Source organism: Ranitomeya imitator, chromosome 6 (genome assembly GCF_032444005.1).
Source record: "Ranitomeya imitator isolate aRanImi1 chromosome 6, aRanImi1.pri, whole genome shotgun sequence".
In the NCBI taxonomy this organism is placed as follows: domain Eukaryota; kingdom Metazoa; phylum Chordata; class Amphibia; order Anura; family Dendrobatidae; genus Ranitomeya; species Ranitomeya imitator.
The window spans coordinates 379,276,730-379,292,684 of NC_091287.1; the positions used below are offsets into that span (position 1 = coordinate 379,276,730).

General features: G+C 45.6%; 1 protein-coding gene across 1 annotated transcript in view; it reads left to right on the forward strand.

Annotated features, from left to right (window-relative positions):
• PIEZO2 (piezo type mechanosensitive ion channel component 2) overlaps window positions 1–15,955 on the forward strand; it is a 628,465-nt gene that overhangs the window by 553,408 nt on the left and 59,102 nt on the right. The window contains exon 37 of the mRNA XM_069731039.1: window positions 7,259–7,452. Coding sequence (XP_069587140.1) covers window positions 7,259–7,452 — 194 coding nt within the window. The remainder of the gene's footprint in view (window positions 1–7,258; window positions 7,453–15,955) is intronic.

The following is a 15,955-nucleotide window of genomic DNA, read 5'->3' on the forward strand; positions in this document are numbered from 1 at the left end:
CATACTTTTTTTATCAAGTAATTTTAATTAACCCCTTCATGACCGGAGGTATTTTCGTTTTTGCGTTTTCGTTTTTTGCTCCCCTTCTTCCCAGAGCCATAACTTTTTTATTTTTCTGTCAATATGGCCATATGAGAGCTTATTTCTTTGCGTGAAGAGTTGTACTTTTGAACAACACCATTGGTTTTAACATATCATGTACTGGAAAACGGTAAAAAAAATTCCACGTGCAGTGAAATTGCAAAAAAAAAAAGTGCAATTCCACAGTGTGTTTTTTGTTTTGCTTTTGTACTATGTTCAATAAATGCTGAAACTGACCTGCCAATATGGTTCTTCTGGCCATTACGAGTTCATAGACACCAAACATGTAGTGTATAGGTCATTTTTTATCTAAGTGGTGAAAAAAAAGATCCAAACTGCATTTAACGGGTTAAAAGCCGCGGGAGGATCGTGATTCCTCCCCTGGCTATTAGCGGCACATGTCAGCTGTTCAAAACAGCTGACTTGTGCCAGAAAAGATGTAGGCTCGCCGCCGGAGAACATATCAAAGGGAGGGGATCCGACATTAGCGTACTATTACGCCCGATGTCGGAAAAAGGTTAGAGTTTTCAAACAATACAATCACATAACAAAAACAAAAATATAATACCCCCCCACGTCAAAAAACCCTGTATTTCCAAATGTGACCAAATGTGAGAAATTTGTCATCCAAGATACAGAAGATAAACAAAATAATTTGTTAATAAGTCTATGTTCACATGTTGCCTTTTTACTGCTTTTTTAAAGCATTTTAAAAGCTGATTTTTACAGTGCCATCAAATGCTATGAGATATCAAAAATCTCATGCACACACATTGTTTTTTTTATATGACTGAATTGGAAAACTGCTGCTTTTGTGCAAACTGCATCATGTCACTTTTTTAGTGTTTTTGCAGCGATTTTTCACCCATAGAAAGCAATGAGTAAGTAAGTGTAATCAGTTTTTGCTGCATTTTTAGTGAAAAAAGCAGGTACAGATGGAAGTGAAACCCAATTATTTTTGTGATTTTTCTGAAGTTTCAACTAAAATGTCTTGATGTCCTCACCTGAGAATGGCAGTTAGTGTGGTTTAATTAGATTAGTGATGTGTGTTACAGTGAACATTGCTTGACCAATGTGTGAAATTGAACAATACCCGTCCAATGTGTGAACGTAAACCTTGCCTGACTTAGGCTACTTTCACACTAGCGCCGGTATGGGCCCGTCGCAGTGCGTCGGGCCGACGTAGCGACGCATGCTGTGAAGCAAAATCACAACGGAGGCAGCGGATGCAGTTTTACAATGCATCTGCTGCCCCATTGTAAGGTCCGGGGAGGAGGGGGCTGAGTTCCGGTCGTGCATGTGCAGTCGGAAAAAGCGGACCCGACGGACAAAAAAACGTTGCAAGCAACGTTTTTTTGGCCCGACGGACAAAAAAACACGTTGCATCCGTCGCACAACGGATGCAACGTGTGGCAATCCGTCGCAATGCGTCGCTAATGAAAGTCTATGGAGAAAAAACGCATCCTGCAGGCAACTTTCCAGGATGCGTTTTTTCTTCAAAATGACGCATTGTGACGTGCGTCGAACAACGCTAGTGTGAAAGTAGCCTTACAAAATGCACTGCTAATGTGTTAGGTAAACTATTCTCCACAAATTCAACTCCCCCAGTGGTTTTACATTTGCATTTTTTTGTGAACTCATGAACTTTTTTGTTCAGAATAGTCAACAGTTTTTCAGACATAAAAATATTTTTCCACTAAATAATTTGATCAAATTGTCCTTTCTTCCAAAAATGTTTTTTGATGTCACATACGTCTTGCATTGGTGACCTAACACCTTGCATTATTTTTACTTCCATGATGGAAGCAAAGCTAAACTTTGGGATCCTGAAAAAAAGCACCACAAAATACAACACGACACAACACAACATAAGGCTGGTTTCACACGTCAGTGTCTCCGGTACGTGTAGTGACAGTTTTCTCACGTACCGGAGACACTGACACACGTAGACCCATTCGAAAGAATGGGTCTATGCAGGGCCGTATTTAGAGTTTCTGCTGCCCTAGGCACTTTTAGTGCTGCCTCCCCCTCTGGTGAGTATGACACTATCGGCAGTGACTTTGGCAAGAATCGCTGTTGTGAAAGTCACCTTTTGCAGAAGATCGGGCAGTTTTTCTGCATCTGCCACGTAACAGATCACTTACGGCAACATTGCGTTTGGTTTCATTCATTCCCTATGGGATTTGCGGTCCTTGCTGTGATCTGGGAAATGCGGTACCAAACCTCCCAACTTTTAAAGAAGGGAAAAAGGTGTAAAGGCAAATTTTAGGCCACGCCTCTGACCACACCCATTTCACAACTAATCACACCCATATCCAAGTCCCAACCACACCCATTCAGCACTGCTGATCACACTGTTTCATATATATTAAAACAAAACAAAAATATGGCCACGCAGTGCTCCATACTGTACAATGGCTACGCAGTGCTCCACATACTGTATAATGGCCCTACATGATGCTCCATACTGTATAATGGCCACACATGATGCTCCACACTGTATAATGGCCACACATGATGCTCAATACTGTATAATGACCTCACATGATGTTCCATACTGTATAATGACCGCACATGATGCTCCATACTGTATAATGGCCACACATGATGCTCCATACTGTATAATGGCCACACATGATGCTCCATACTGTATAATGACCTCACATGATGCTCAATACTGTATAATGGCCGCACATGATGCTCAATACTGTATAATGGCCACACATGATGCTCCATACTGTATAATGGCCACACATGATGCTCCATACTGTATAATGGCCACACATGATGCTCCATACTGTATAATGACCTCACATGATGCTCAATACTGTATAATGGCCGCACATGATGCTCAATACTGTATAATGGCCGCACATGATGCTCCATACTGTATAATGGCCACACATGATGCTCCATACTGTATAATGGCCACACATGATGCTCAATACTGTATAATGACCTCACATGATGCTCAATACTGTATAATGGCCGCACATGATGCTCAATACTGTATAATGGCCGCACATGATGCTCTATACTGTATAATGGCCACACATGATGCTCCATACTGTATAATGACCTCACATGATGCTCAATACTGTATAATGGCCGCACATGATGCTCAATACTGTATAATGGCCACACATGATGCTCCATACTGTATAATGGCCACACATGATGCTCCATACTGTATAATGGCCACACATGATGCTCAATACTGTATAATGACCTCACATGATGCTCAATACTGTATAATGGCCGCACATGATGCTCAATACTGTATAATGGCCGCACATGATGCTCTATACTGTATAATGGCCACACATGATGCTCCATACTATATAATGGCCACACATGATGCTCCATACTGTATAATGGCCACACATGATGCTCCATACTGTATAATGGCTCTACATGATGCTCAATACTGTATAATGACCGCACATGATGCTCAATACTGTATAATGGCCCCACATGATGCTCAATACTGTATAATGACCTCACATGATGCTCAATACTGTATAATGGCCATACATGATGCTCCATACTTTATAATGGCCCCACATGATGCTCCATACTGTGTAATGACCTCACATGATGCTCCATACTGTATAATGGCCACACATGATGCTCCATACTGTATAATGGCCACACATGATGCTCCATACTGTATAATGGCCACACATGATGCTCCATACTGTATAATGGCCACACATGATGCTCCATACTGTAAAATGACCTCACATGATGCTCCATACTTTATAATGGCCCCACATGATGCTCCATACTGTATAATGACCTCACATGATGCTCCATACTTTATAATGGCCCCACATGATGCTCCATACTGTATAATGACCTCACATGATGCTCCATACTTTATAATGGCCCCACATGATGCTCCATACTGTATAATGACCCCACATGATGCTCTATATTGTATAATGGCCATGGCTCATATCCCCCCCCCCTCCTCCTGTTTTCATGGCTCATAATTCCCCCCCTGTATGCATGGCTGATGGTTCATAATTCCCCCCCCGTATGCATGGCTGATGGCTCATAATTCCCCCCCCCCTGTATGCATGGCTGATGGCTCATAATCCCCCCCTGTATGCATGGCTGATGGCTCATAAACCCCCCCCCTGTATGCATGGCTGATGGCTCATAATCCCCCCCCCCCCGTATGCATGGCTGATGGCTCATAATTCCCCCCCTGTATGCATGGCTGATGGCTCATAATTCCCCCCCCCTGTATGCATGGCTGATGGCTCATAATTCCCCCCCCTGTATGCATGGCTGATGGCTCATAATCCCCCCCCTGTATGCATGGCTGATGGCTCATAATCCCCCCCTGTATGCATGGCTGATGGCTCATAATCCCCCCCCCCCCTGTATGCATGGCTGATGGCTCATAATCCTCCCCCCCTCCCTCCCTATGCATGGCTGATGGCTCATAATTCCCCCCCTCCCTTCCTATGTATGGCTGATGGCTCATAATTCCCCCCTCCCTCCCTATGCATAGCTCATCTCTCCACCCCCTCCCCCGCTCCTTCTCCCGGGCCATCTTGCATGGCGCGGGTGGCTTACCATCCTCCCCCCGTCCCCCATCCCTCATACTCACCTGTCAGCTGCCTGTCCCACACGCCGCGCCGACATCCCTCCGGCTCCGGCTCTGTCCCGCCGCAGCGCCTTCTTCCTGAGTGAGCGGTGCGGTCATGTGGTACCGCTAATTAAGGTCATGAATATGCACATATTCATTACCTTAATTAGCGGTACCACGTGACCGCTCACTCAGGACGCACTACAGATGCTGAGACCAGGCATCGCTGGAGCAGGTGAGTATCATCTTCAAGGAGGGTGGGTGGGACTCGGAGGCGGGGGACTCGGAGACTTGGAGGTGGGGGGGACTCGGAGGTGGGGGGGACTCAGAGGCGGGGGGGCGGGGCCGTCGGTCGCATTTTTGACCCGGGACTTATAAAAAAACAAAACAAAAAAAAACACCTTGCTTAGGTGCCGCCCCCCGCAATGTCGCCGCCCTAGGCACGTGCCCTCGCGTGCCTAGTGGCAAATACGGCCCTGGGTCTATGCACATGTCTCCGTGTGTCCGTGTTGAAACCACAGAGACATGTCCGTTTTTTGCCGGCAGCATGTACCGCAATACGTGCCGCACGCGTGAACACGGAGAACAGTGTGCACTCTCCTCCGTGTGCACGTACCGCCCGCAGGAGAGACAGCGCTACAGTTAAGCGCTGTACCCCCTGCGTGTGGTGCTGAATCCAGAATTCATCCCTTCTTCCCAGCAGCGTTCACTGGAAAGAAGGGATGAATCATCTTTTTTTTTTCTTTCCCCATAAAAATAAAGTTAATGCGTCCCCTCCCGCCTCCCATCCCCTGTGCGAACCCCCCCCCCCCCCCCCGCTTGCCAGGAAATACTCACCCAGCTCCAAGCTCCAGCGATGTCTCCTCTCAGCGGCTGCAGCCTGTGCTGTGCGCATATTCCTCACTGTAATTAGCGGTCCAACGTGACAACTCACACAGGAGAAGCTGCCAGTGCTGAGAGGAGAGAGGAGACATCGCGGGAGCTAGGTGAGTATTTCTATGCAAGGGGGCGGGCGGCGCACGGGGGATGGGAGGCAGGAGTCACAAGCAAACTTTATTTTTAACATAAAAAAAAGAAAAAATGATCTTTCATCTCTTCTCTCCTGCGGGGGAGAAGAGATGAATGCGCCTTCAGCACCACACAGGGGGGACAGCGCTTAGTGTAGCGCTGTCTCTCCTGCACGGTCCATGTTGTCCTCAGGCGGCACACGGATGCCGCACGTGTGCCACACTGATGTGCTACGTGAACACACGGACACGGATAATTCCGGTACTGATTTCTCCGGTACCGGAATTATCGGGACGTCTGAAAGAGGCCTAAAAGCCAGCGAAATGTACTTTTCGTCTGCAGCTTTTTTACTGCAAAGAGATCAGGGTTTGGCTGCAGAAAAAAGCAGCAAAAAAGCAACGTGTGCACATAGCCAAAAATGAACAAGAAAGTCATGTTCAGTCATACGATATTAACACAGAAATAGCTAAATATAGCCTGAACATAGAATACTTGCAAGAGGTATATATAAAAAATACTGGCAGTATTCTGCAAAGGTACAACAATCACAATAAGAAAAATACCCAATAGCTCCATACTTCTGTACCGTGCAATATATCATCAGTAGTGATGAGCAAGTATACTCGTTGTTCAGGTTTTCCCGAGCACGCTCGGGTGGTCTCCGAGTATTTGTTAGTCCTCGGAGATTTAGTATATGTTGACTAATCTGCATGATTTATGGCTGCTAGCCAGCATAAGTACATGTGGGGGTTGCCTGGTTGCTAGGGAATCCCCACATGTATTCAAGCTGTCTAGCAGCCGCAAATCATGCAGCTGGTCGACATAAACTAAAGCTCCGAGCACTCACAAATACTCGGAGACCACCCGAGCATGCTCGGGAAAACCCGAGCAACGAGTATACTCGCTCATCACTAATCATCAATGCTTATATAGTCTACACACTCTCTGGCAGGAGCTGTGGACTTTGGTCATGCGACCCTGATTATATCATCACATGTCCTTTTGCACTTCTATGTTGCTCACTTCTTATGATTGGTCAGTGTCATACAGGAGGCATAAGTACACACCCCAGTAAAAACTATCTAATAACACTCACTTGGACTCAACTAAAGTTAACTTATGAGCTGTCAACAATGTGATTGGTAATATCTCCATGGCTGAAAGGCATAATAAAAAATGCTAATTATATGCAAATATAAGGTTAGTCTATAGGTAAATATTATTAAAATGCTCTGAAATAAAAAAAACTTTTTATTCCGCTTTGCAGCCACTATTACATTGTGTGTTTAGTTCAATGTAAAAAATATTCTGAAAGTTCAATATGTGGATGTTGAAAGTATCAAATCTAATCTAGGAAATTATACAGAAACTTTTAAGAATGTAGAAATTATTTTGGTGAATTTCATAATTGTGCAGTGTAAAATGTTTTATTATTATACCGTAAAATATTTCAGCACATTAATTTGATATGAATTTTGATTTATTTGAAATATTCCTATAGCATGATTATAAGGTATGTTGAAAAATGTAAAAAGCTAAAATTTTAATAACTATTTATTAATTCTTTAGGGTAATGTTCCCACACGGGAGAGCATTCACATGTATTACCAAAACCACATAATGATGACAATGTCTAGAGAGTCAGGACTAGATAGAATTGACGACCAACCTGGTTCAGCTTCTGGTCATCACAGCCATGGAAAAATGGCAAGTAAACGGATGGACAGTGCGGACTCTGCTGCTTCTCATGATAGCTTGTCCAGGTACAGTAACTACTCATAAAAGTGATACAGGAAACAGATATGTTTGCAGACTATGAAAATAAACAATAATAAAAATGCATTATCATGTTTGATACTGATGTATTGAGAGATTGTGAATCATAATCTACTCGTACTCTGAAGCAACGCACATTGCTGTCTCTGACTGCTTGGAAAGTAAATTATCAGGGACAATAACGTAAATATGTACATTTATATAGTGTGAGTATATAATAAGGTTTTCAACTTTCTGAGGAGGAACTATTTGTCCACTTCATTTTAAAGGGAATCTGTTATTAGGTTTTTGCTGCCCCGTCTTTGAGCAGCATAATATAGGAACACAAACCCTGATTACAGTGATGTGGCACTTACTAGGCTTCTTGCTGCAGTCCTTATAAAATGACTGTTTTCACTGCTGCAGATTTACTAGTTATCTGGATGCTGAGCTCGGTATAACCCGCTAACACCACTGACTGACAGAACTTTGTGTTCACTGTGCACAACAGAAAGCTGACAATCATTGGTGGTGGCAGGGTTATACAGAGCTCATGAATAAGGGGACTACATGGCAGCAGATATACTAGTTCTCTAGTGATAATCTCCTGCTGACAATATATTGATTTAATCAAAACTGCAGCAAGCAGCTCAGTAAGTAGAGGTGAGCAGATCAATACACCCTGGATCAAATTTAACCCCTTCCCGACATGCGCCGTACATATACTGCTCTGCGGCAGCTGCGTTCTCGCAAACAGCAGTATATGTACAGCTTGGCGATCGCACGGCCTAACGCTGAGCACCGCGGTGATCGCATGCAGCTATCAGCTCTGTGTGAGAGCTGACACTCCGCAGCAACACCCACGATTGGTGCTAGAAGATGCTTACATGCCTCCTTCCCTGCCTGTCATATCCTGATGTGATACTCTACAGTGTAGATGCATTGCAGAGTATCAGATCTACGATCTGACACTGTACAGTGATGTCCCAGGATGGGACAATGTACAAAAGTTAAAAAAAATATTTAAAAGTATAAGAATATTTTAAAAAAATCCCTAAATAAAGAAAAAGAAATAAATAAATATTTTTCCAGTAAATACTTTTATTTCTGTTAATTAAAAAGTAAACAATAAAAGTACACATATTTGGTATCGCTGCATCCGTAATGACCCGCTCTGTAAAACTATCCCACTAGTTAACCCCTTCAGTGAACACCATAACAAAATAAATTAAAAAACGAGGCAAAAAAAATGATTTATCATCATACCGCCAAACAAAAAGTACAATAAAACGTGATCAAAAAGACAGATGTAAATAAAACTGGTACCACTGAAAACATCATCTTGTTCAGCAAAAAACAAGCGACAACACAGCTCCATCAGCGGAAAAATAAAAACGTTATAGCTCTCAGAATACAGCGATGCAAAATAATAATTTTTTCTATAAAATAATTTTTATTGGGTAAAAGTGCCAAAACATAAAAAAATAAATAAGGTATCGCTGTAATCGTACTGACCGGAGGAATAAAACTGCCTTACCAATTTTACCACACACGGAATGGTATAAAAACAAAACCCAAAAACCAATTCCTGTATTGTTGGTTTTTAATCATTCTGTCTTCCAAAAGTCAGAATAGAAAGCGATCAAAAAAGTTCATGTGCCCGAAAATGATACCACTAAAAATGTCAGCTCGTCCCACAAAAAACAAGCCCTCACATGACTGTGTCGGCCGAAATCTGGAAAAATTATAGCTCTCAAAATATGGTGATGCAAAAACTAGTTTTTGCAATAAAAAACGTGTTTTAGTGTGTGACAGCAGCCAAACATAAAAACTCGATATAAATCTGGTATCACACCAACCCGAAGTATAAAGTCGCCTAATCACTTATACTGCACAAGGAAAGGCGTAAAAAATAAATAAAACCAATTCTTCACATGCTGTTGATTTTTTTATTCTGCCTCCCAAAGATTGCAGTAAGGCTCGGCGCACAGTTATCCTGCGCTCCACATTGAGCACTTACACCGGGGTTTCCATGTAAATTTATGAAATATGTGATTCGGACAGAACTCCTGGTGGAAGATTCCCTATAATAAGACAGATGTTGGCACTGTAGACTCCATAGGACCTGTGATCCAGTGGTGTCTGTCTTTTTAGGATTGCATAAAAGTGCCGTCGGCCAAAGTTTGGTTCACTTCTGAAAAGGACCCCGTTGAACAGAGGCCAGAAGGAGTCCAGAGTAACTCTGCAGCCTCGTTATAGTGACTGGATACCTCAGGGGTTTTTATCTGAATCATGTCACTCAGAGATATAGATGGAAACCCCAAAGTTAGTGCTCAGCCTAGAGCACCGGATAAATGTGGTCATAAATGTTATATAAAAGAAAAGCAAGTCCCCACTCAGATCTATCATCTGTCAACCGATATTTAGGGGTCTTCTATGTCACAGGTAGCACAAAGGCTTTGGATAGGCTAAATTGCTCCTCGCTCCCCAAAAGGAATTCAGCAAATTCTCCGCTCCTAAATCCCCCCTCTCCCTTCTGAGCCCCATTGTGCCTAAACCACACTTAACGCCCACATATTTGGCATTTCTGTAGTGATGAGAGCCCACCTAATTTACAGGTTCGTGTCTGCAGAAGTATGAGCTGGGTATAACGTACTGGTGACTGCAGCGTACTGGTCACTACAACGGCAGTTTGCAATTTTCACTCAGAAACATCCACAGCTGGTTGTTTCTGGAAAACACCTATGGGGTTATAATTTCCAAGATGTGGTCACTTTCGGGGGGATTCTGCTTTTGTAGCACTTAGGGGCTCTTTATATGGAATCTTCAAACTAGTCTAGGAAAATCTGTGCTCCAGGAGGCAAATAGCCCTCCATCCCTCCCAAGTCTCTCCCTATGGCTAAATAGTAGTGTACATCCACATGTGGGTATTTCTACATTCATCAGAAATTGTGGGACCAATTTTTGTGCCACTTATACCCGTTTTCCATTATGAAAATGCACCCCTAGATGAATTCATTGAGAGGTTTAATTGGTGAAATGGGGTCAGTTAGGCGCTCTTCCAATGTAACATGGCACCTTCAAAATCTGCACCGTAATATGGCGCTACTTTCCTTCTGAGCTTTGCACTGTGCCCCAAAAGTAGTTTTCGACCACATATGGGGTATTGGTGAACTCAAGAAAAATTGCACAACAAACTTTGGGGTCCATTTTCTCCTTTTGCCCTTGTGAAAATACAAAATTTGTAGCTAAAAAAGATTTTTCTGGGAAAAATTTTATTTTTTTATTTTCACAGCTTAACGTTATAAACTTCTGTGAAGCACCTGGGGGCTCAAGGTGCTCAATACACATTTAGATAAGTGTAATGCGACTGCAGAGCAGTTGCACTCAGCCACCACCAGGGGGTGCAGTTATGGAAAAAAGGGTTGCACTTACTGTGTAGCACTTCGGTGCAGAAGTCTAGGCCGCCACCAGGAGGCGGCAGAGTAGTCAGACAGGCCGAAGTCCGCAACAAACAGGGTAATGAAATACCAGAGGTCATAGCAAAGCATGAGGTCAGAGACGAGCCAAAAGTCAGAGCCAGACAGGAGTGCGGTATCCAAAACGTAAGACGGAAAGAGGAGTCAAGGTACAAGCCAGAGGGTCAAAAGCCGGTCGGGGAACGCAGTACCAGAGACAGAAAAACCGGAGGCTTAGTTCAGAGTTTAAGCCGAGTCATACACTGTAGGGAAATCACCAAATGTACACTGTGTCAGGGATAGGGAACTGGTCATACACACACACAGGAAGTCAGAGACAGTAGGATCACTAGGGTATACGGATCAGCTGCTCCAGCCAAGGACCAGAACTATCACTGACAAAGGCTATCAAAAATAGCACCAATAAATAGCCACTCAAGAACCAAAAAGTGTCAGGAAAAGTTAACCCCTTCATGACCAGACCACGGAAAGAGAAGAAAGAAGCAAATACCGACCTGGATCATGACAATAAGTTCTCAAAGGGGTCTAGTTTCAAAAATGGTGTCATTTGTGGGGGGTTTCCACTGTTTAGGCACATCAGGGGCTCTCCAAGTTCTATCAAATTTTGCATGTGCTCTTTCACTTCCAAGCCCTGCCGTGTGTCCAAACAATAGCATTCCCCCCACATACGGGGAATCAGTGTACTGAGGAGAAATTGCACAATAAATTCTGTGCAATTTCTCCTGTTACCATTATGAAAATGCAAATTATGGAGCTAAAAAAGATATTTTGGGAAGCGCGATTTTTTTTTAGTTCCACGGCTCTACGTTATGAACTTGTGTGAAGCACCTGTGGGTTCAAGGTGCTCAATACACATCTATATAAGTTCCATAAGGGGTCTAGTTTCCAAAATGGTATCACTTGTGTGTTGTCCTCACACTTTAGGAGCAGCGCCTCAGAGTCCTGGTCGTTGAAGTAATGTCGTTCTTCCACCAGGGGAAGCGATGTTACGTCTGATGGCACCAAAGGAGTTTACCCTGCCAGGTATCACAGCCACACACACACTTCACACGCCGACCACCAAGGGGAGCAAAAGGTTCTATCTATTAGGCCACTCCTCACACTTGGGTAAAACTGGGGGTTTGGTTAGGAAGTGAGGTCAGTTCTGACTGGAGGGAGAAGGAGATAGTCAGGAGGAGAGGAGGGGAGCAGACTGGGCTCCGCCCAGGAAGGAAAGAAGGACACAGAGCTGTGCCTGCAACCCATGCGGCACCCTCCTAAGGAAGGACAAGAAAGGAAGTGTGCCGTAGTGAGTGAGCACCGAAGTCGTAGCAACAGGAGTAAAACACCAGTGGGAGACCAGCTAGAAGCAGGCTGCCTCCCACTGAGCGCAGATCCAGTAGCCGGAACACCGAGGGAGTAATAGACTCTATGCTTTACTTCAGAGACCGGCAGGACAGTCGATTCCAAGTTGGCTGCCCGACCTAAGAACCTAAGCAGACAAGGTGGCAACGTGGAGGAGGGGTGACGCTAGGGTCCCTATAAAATAGCTTCAGGCCACCACCGTCATATGGGTTTGTCCTATCCATCTGGGGGACATAGAGAAGAGTAACAAGAGTGAGGACCCTATGGGAGCTAATGCACGTAGGGACCTACTACGTTACTGTGCGCAAGGGGAAGGCTACTGATTTCCACCTGGATAAGGGGACTCTGGAATTGCCATCAGACCGGCCGGACTCTGCCTACCCTGTGATCTGGCACCCTGGACTGTGGATGCTGAAGCCCTCAGTAAAGGTAAAGATACTGCACCCATTGTGTCCTCGTTGTTCACTGTGCCTTGCACCACCCGCCATCACGTCTGCATTTCTGGGAAGCCCTGAGGATATACTTCACCTGTGGGAAGGTATACCATCTAGCTGCCATTCCATCACCCCAGCGGACCCCTAAGCAGCGTCGGTCACCCTGACCAAATACCACAGGTGGCGTCACGAACACTACCATTTTCTACAAATTCTAACCCCTTTTATTGGGCGCTCCTCATAGGGCCACGGTCCGGGTCGGGCCACCGTGACATCCCAGCTGAGGGAACTGAAGGACCCGGAACCGAGTACCCCATTGCCCTTATGTGGGGGCGATCCAGCTTTGGCGTCACGAACAGGATCTACTTAAGCCTGAGAATTCGGGTCATGTGTGCCTTAGGACTGTGTCAGAATTGTGCTTGAACTGCAATCTGCTTAAGAACTGTGTATTGCTATTCACCGCAAAGATTCCCGCCAAAATCGCCGCCATTATCGCGCCACGAAGAGCGCTGGAGAAGAAGGGCGTGGAGTTGTGGGAGTGAACGAACTGAGGAGCGCGAACAGCAATGGCCGCCCAGTCTAAATGTTTCTGTGTCCTGCAAACGTGTCCGTCAGCAGCTGAGATCTGCCTCCTGATTCTCTATGGAGGGCTGGGGCCAAGGAGATGGGACCACCCCCGGAAGAGGACGCAAGAAAAAGATGAAGAGGAGAAAGCGACTGACATGGCGGCCCCCAGGCGTCCACGTGGGAACACTCCGGCCCCGCGCGAGTCCTCGGTGGAGGGAGAAGACTCAGGTCCACTGTCGCGAGAGGGGCCCGATGTCCAGCCCCTGGGCTGACATGGCCAAGTCCCGACGGCTGGTTTCCTGCTGGAGACGCGCTCAGAGGGGGATGCGACCCACGTCGCTGCTGGCTATGGTCTTTCCCTGTGCAGAAGAGACCGACTGTGGGGGAGCTTACCCTCACGCAGGTACCAGCCCTGGCCGTGCCTCGGGGATTCGCCTGTCTCCGGCATCCGCCCAGTCTCCTGCTGTGGCTGCGGGAGATCCGACCGCCCTGCTACCTGGTCAGGGGTTGCGGGGGCCGGACCTTCGGGTCCTTCCATGGATGGAATACCGGCGGTATCGGACGGTGGAATGGAGGAAGGACGATGAGGGTGAAGTCCGGATCATGGGGGTGTTGTCGTGACCTTTAGTCCCCAGGAGGGAAGGGGGTCCATCCAGGAAATTGGACTACCACTCCGGGTGCATGTCGCTCGGGGCGACGTGGAGCCCTGCTGGGAGAGGATGATGCTGACCGTGATCTGCGGCCCGACGATGCTGTAACCTATACCCGGTGGCAAAGAGGAAATGCCTGCTGGGCTCAGGACGTTCAGCGGTGTGCAGCTCTCCTAGCGGCACCCACGGATCAGAAAACTGAACCCGTTGCGGAGACCACGTCTGCGACTCCCGCTGCTCATGACCATGCGGTGAGGATCCTCGGTTCTACCCTTTCTCGGCCGAGTGGGGTAGTGTGTAAGGTAAAACCGCTACAGTCACCTGAATAAACCTCGAAGCCCTGACAAACTGCAAATACTTAACTGTTTCCTTCTTTTGCTGCTTAAACCCGTTCAGGGTTAACTTTTAAAGGGATCCCTTTGTTTACCCGGGATCCCTATTGTTTCTCAGTTTTTGCACAAGTTTTGTGGTTATCAAGAGACTACCGAATCATGGACGGTGAATGATTCACAAACTGTCCCTGTAAATAGTTTGCACTTTCTTAAAGGTGCTCTCTACTGTTTTACAAAGAAAGAAGACTTTGCGAAGAAACTATTCCTGATGACGACGTGAAAGTTTCTCATCTTAAAGTTTATTAGTGACTTGTTGATTGTTTGCACTACCTCAGAAAAGACAAATTTTTCCTCCTAAAGGGAATGTTTACTTGTTGCACTTTGATAATGTTTACATAGTAGATAGTATGAAGCTAGAAAGTTAGTAAATGATAGAATGTTAATGATGTACTTTAGATAAAAGTAAGGTTTTAGGAAGAAAAATGCAGTAGGCCCGTAGGGGTAGACAGATAGTCCTGCATGTTAAGGAGAAGAATAAAGAAAAGGTTAAAATTGCACATTAAGGGTTAATGATAGTATACCCTTAGAGGGTACTTGCACTTAGTAAGATAGAATACCTGTATGGGTAATTGTATTTCATAGTAAGTTAGTAACTGTTCTCTTTTATAATATGCATAATGTGAATATGTTTTTGTTTGCAACGTTCAAGTGTTCTCACCTCCCATAAAGGGAAGCACTGTTAATTTATTTGTTTAAAGCATATCAAAAATTTTGCATATCTTTTGCTAACCTGTAATTGTTGTGTTCTTTTCCCAGCCCGGGAGTGCTGGATTTAACGGGGGGGAGTGCAGCGCCCCTGAGTCCTGGTCATTGCAGTAATGTCGTTCTTCCACCGGGGGAGCGATGTTACGTCTGATGGCACCAAAGGAGTTCACCCTGCCAGGTATCACAGCCACACACACACACTTCACACGCTGGCAACCAGGGGGAGCAAAAGGTTCTATCTATTAGGCCACTCTTCACACTTGGGTAAAACTGGGGGTTTGGTTAGCAAGTGAGGTCAGTTCTGACTGGAGGGAGAAGGAGATATTCGAGAGGAGAGGAGCAGACTGGGCTCGGCCCAGGAAGGAAAGAAGGACACGGAGCTGCGCCTACAACCCATGCGGAAGCCTCCTAAGGAAGGACAAGAAAGGAAGTGTGCAGTAGTGAGTGAGCACCGAAGTCGTAGCAACAGGAGTAAAACACCACTGGGAGACCAGCTAGAAGCAGGCTGCCTCCCACTGAGCGCAGATCCATTAGCCGGAATACCGAGGGAGTAATAGACTCTATGCTTTACTTCAGAGACCGGCAGGACAGTCGATTCCAAGTTGGCTGCCCGACCTAAGAACCTAAGCAGACAAGGTGGCAATGCGGAGGAGGGGCGACGCTAGGGTCCCTATAAAATAGCTTCAGGCCACCACCATCATACGGGTTTATCCTATCCATCTGGGGGACAGAGAGAAGAGTAACAAGAGTGAGGACCCTATGGGAGCTAATGCACGTAGGGACCTACTACGTTACTGTGCGCAAGGGGAAGGCTACTGATTTCCACCTGGATAAGGGGACTCTGGAATTGCCATCAGACCGGCCGGACTCTGCCTACCCTGTGATCCGGCACCCTGGACTGTGGATGCTGAAGCCCTCAGTAAAGATAAAGAGACTGCAC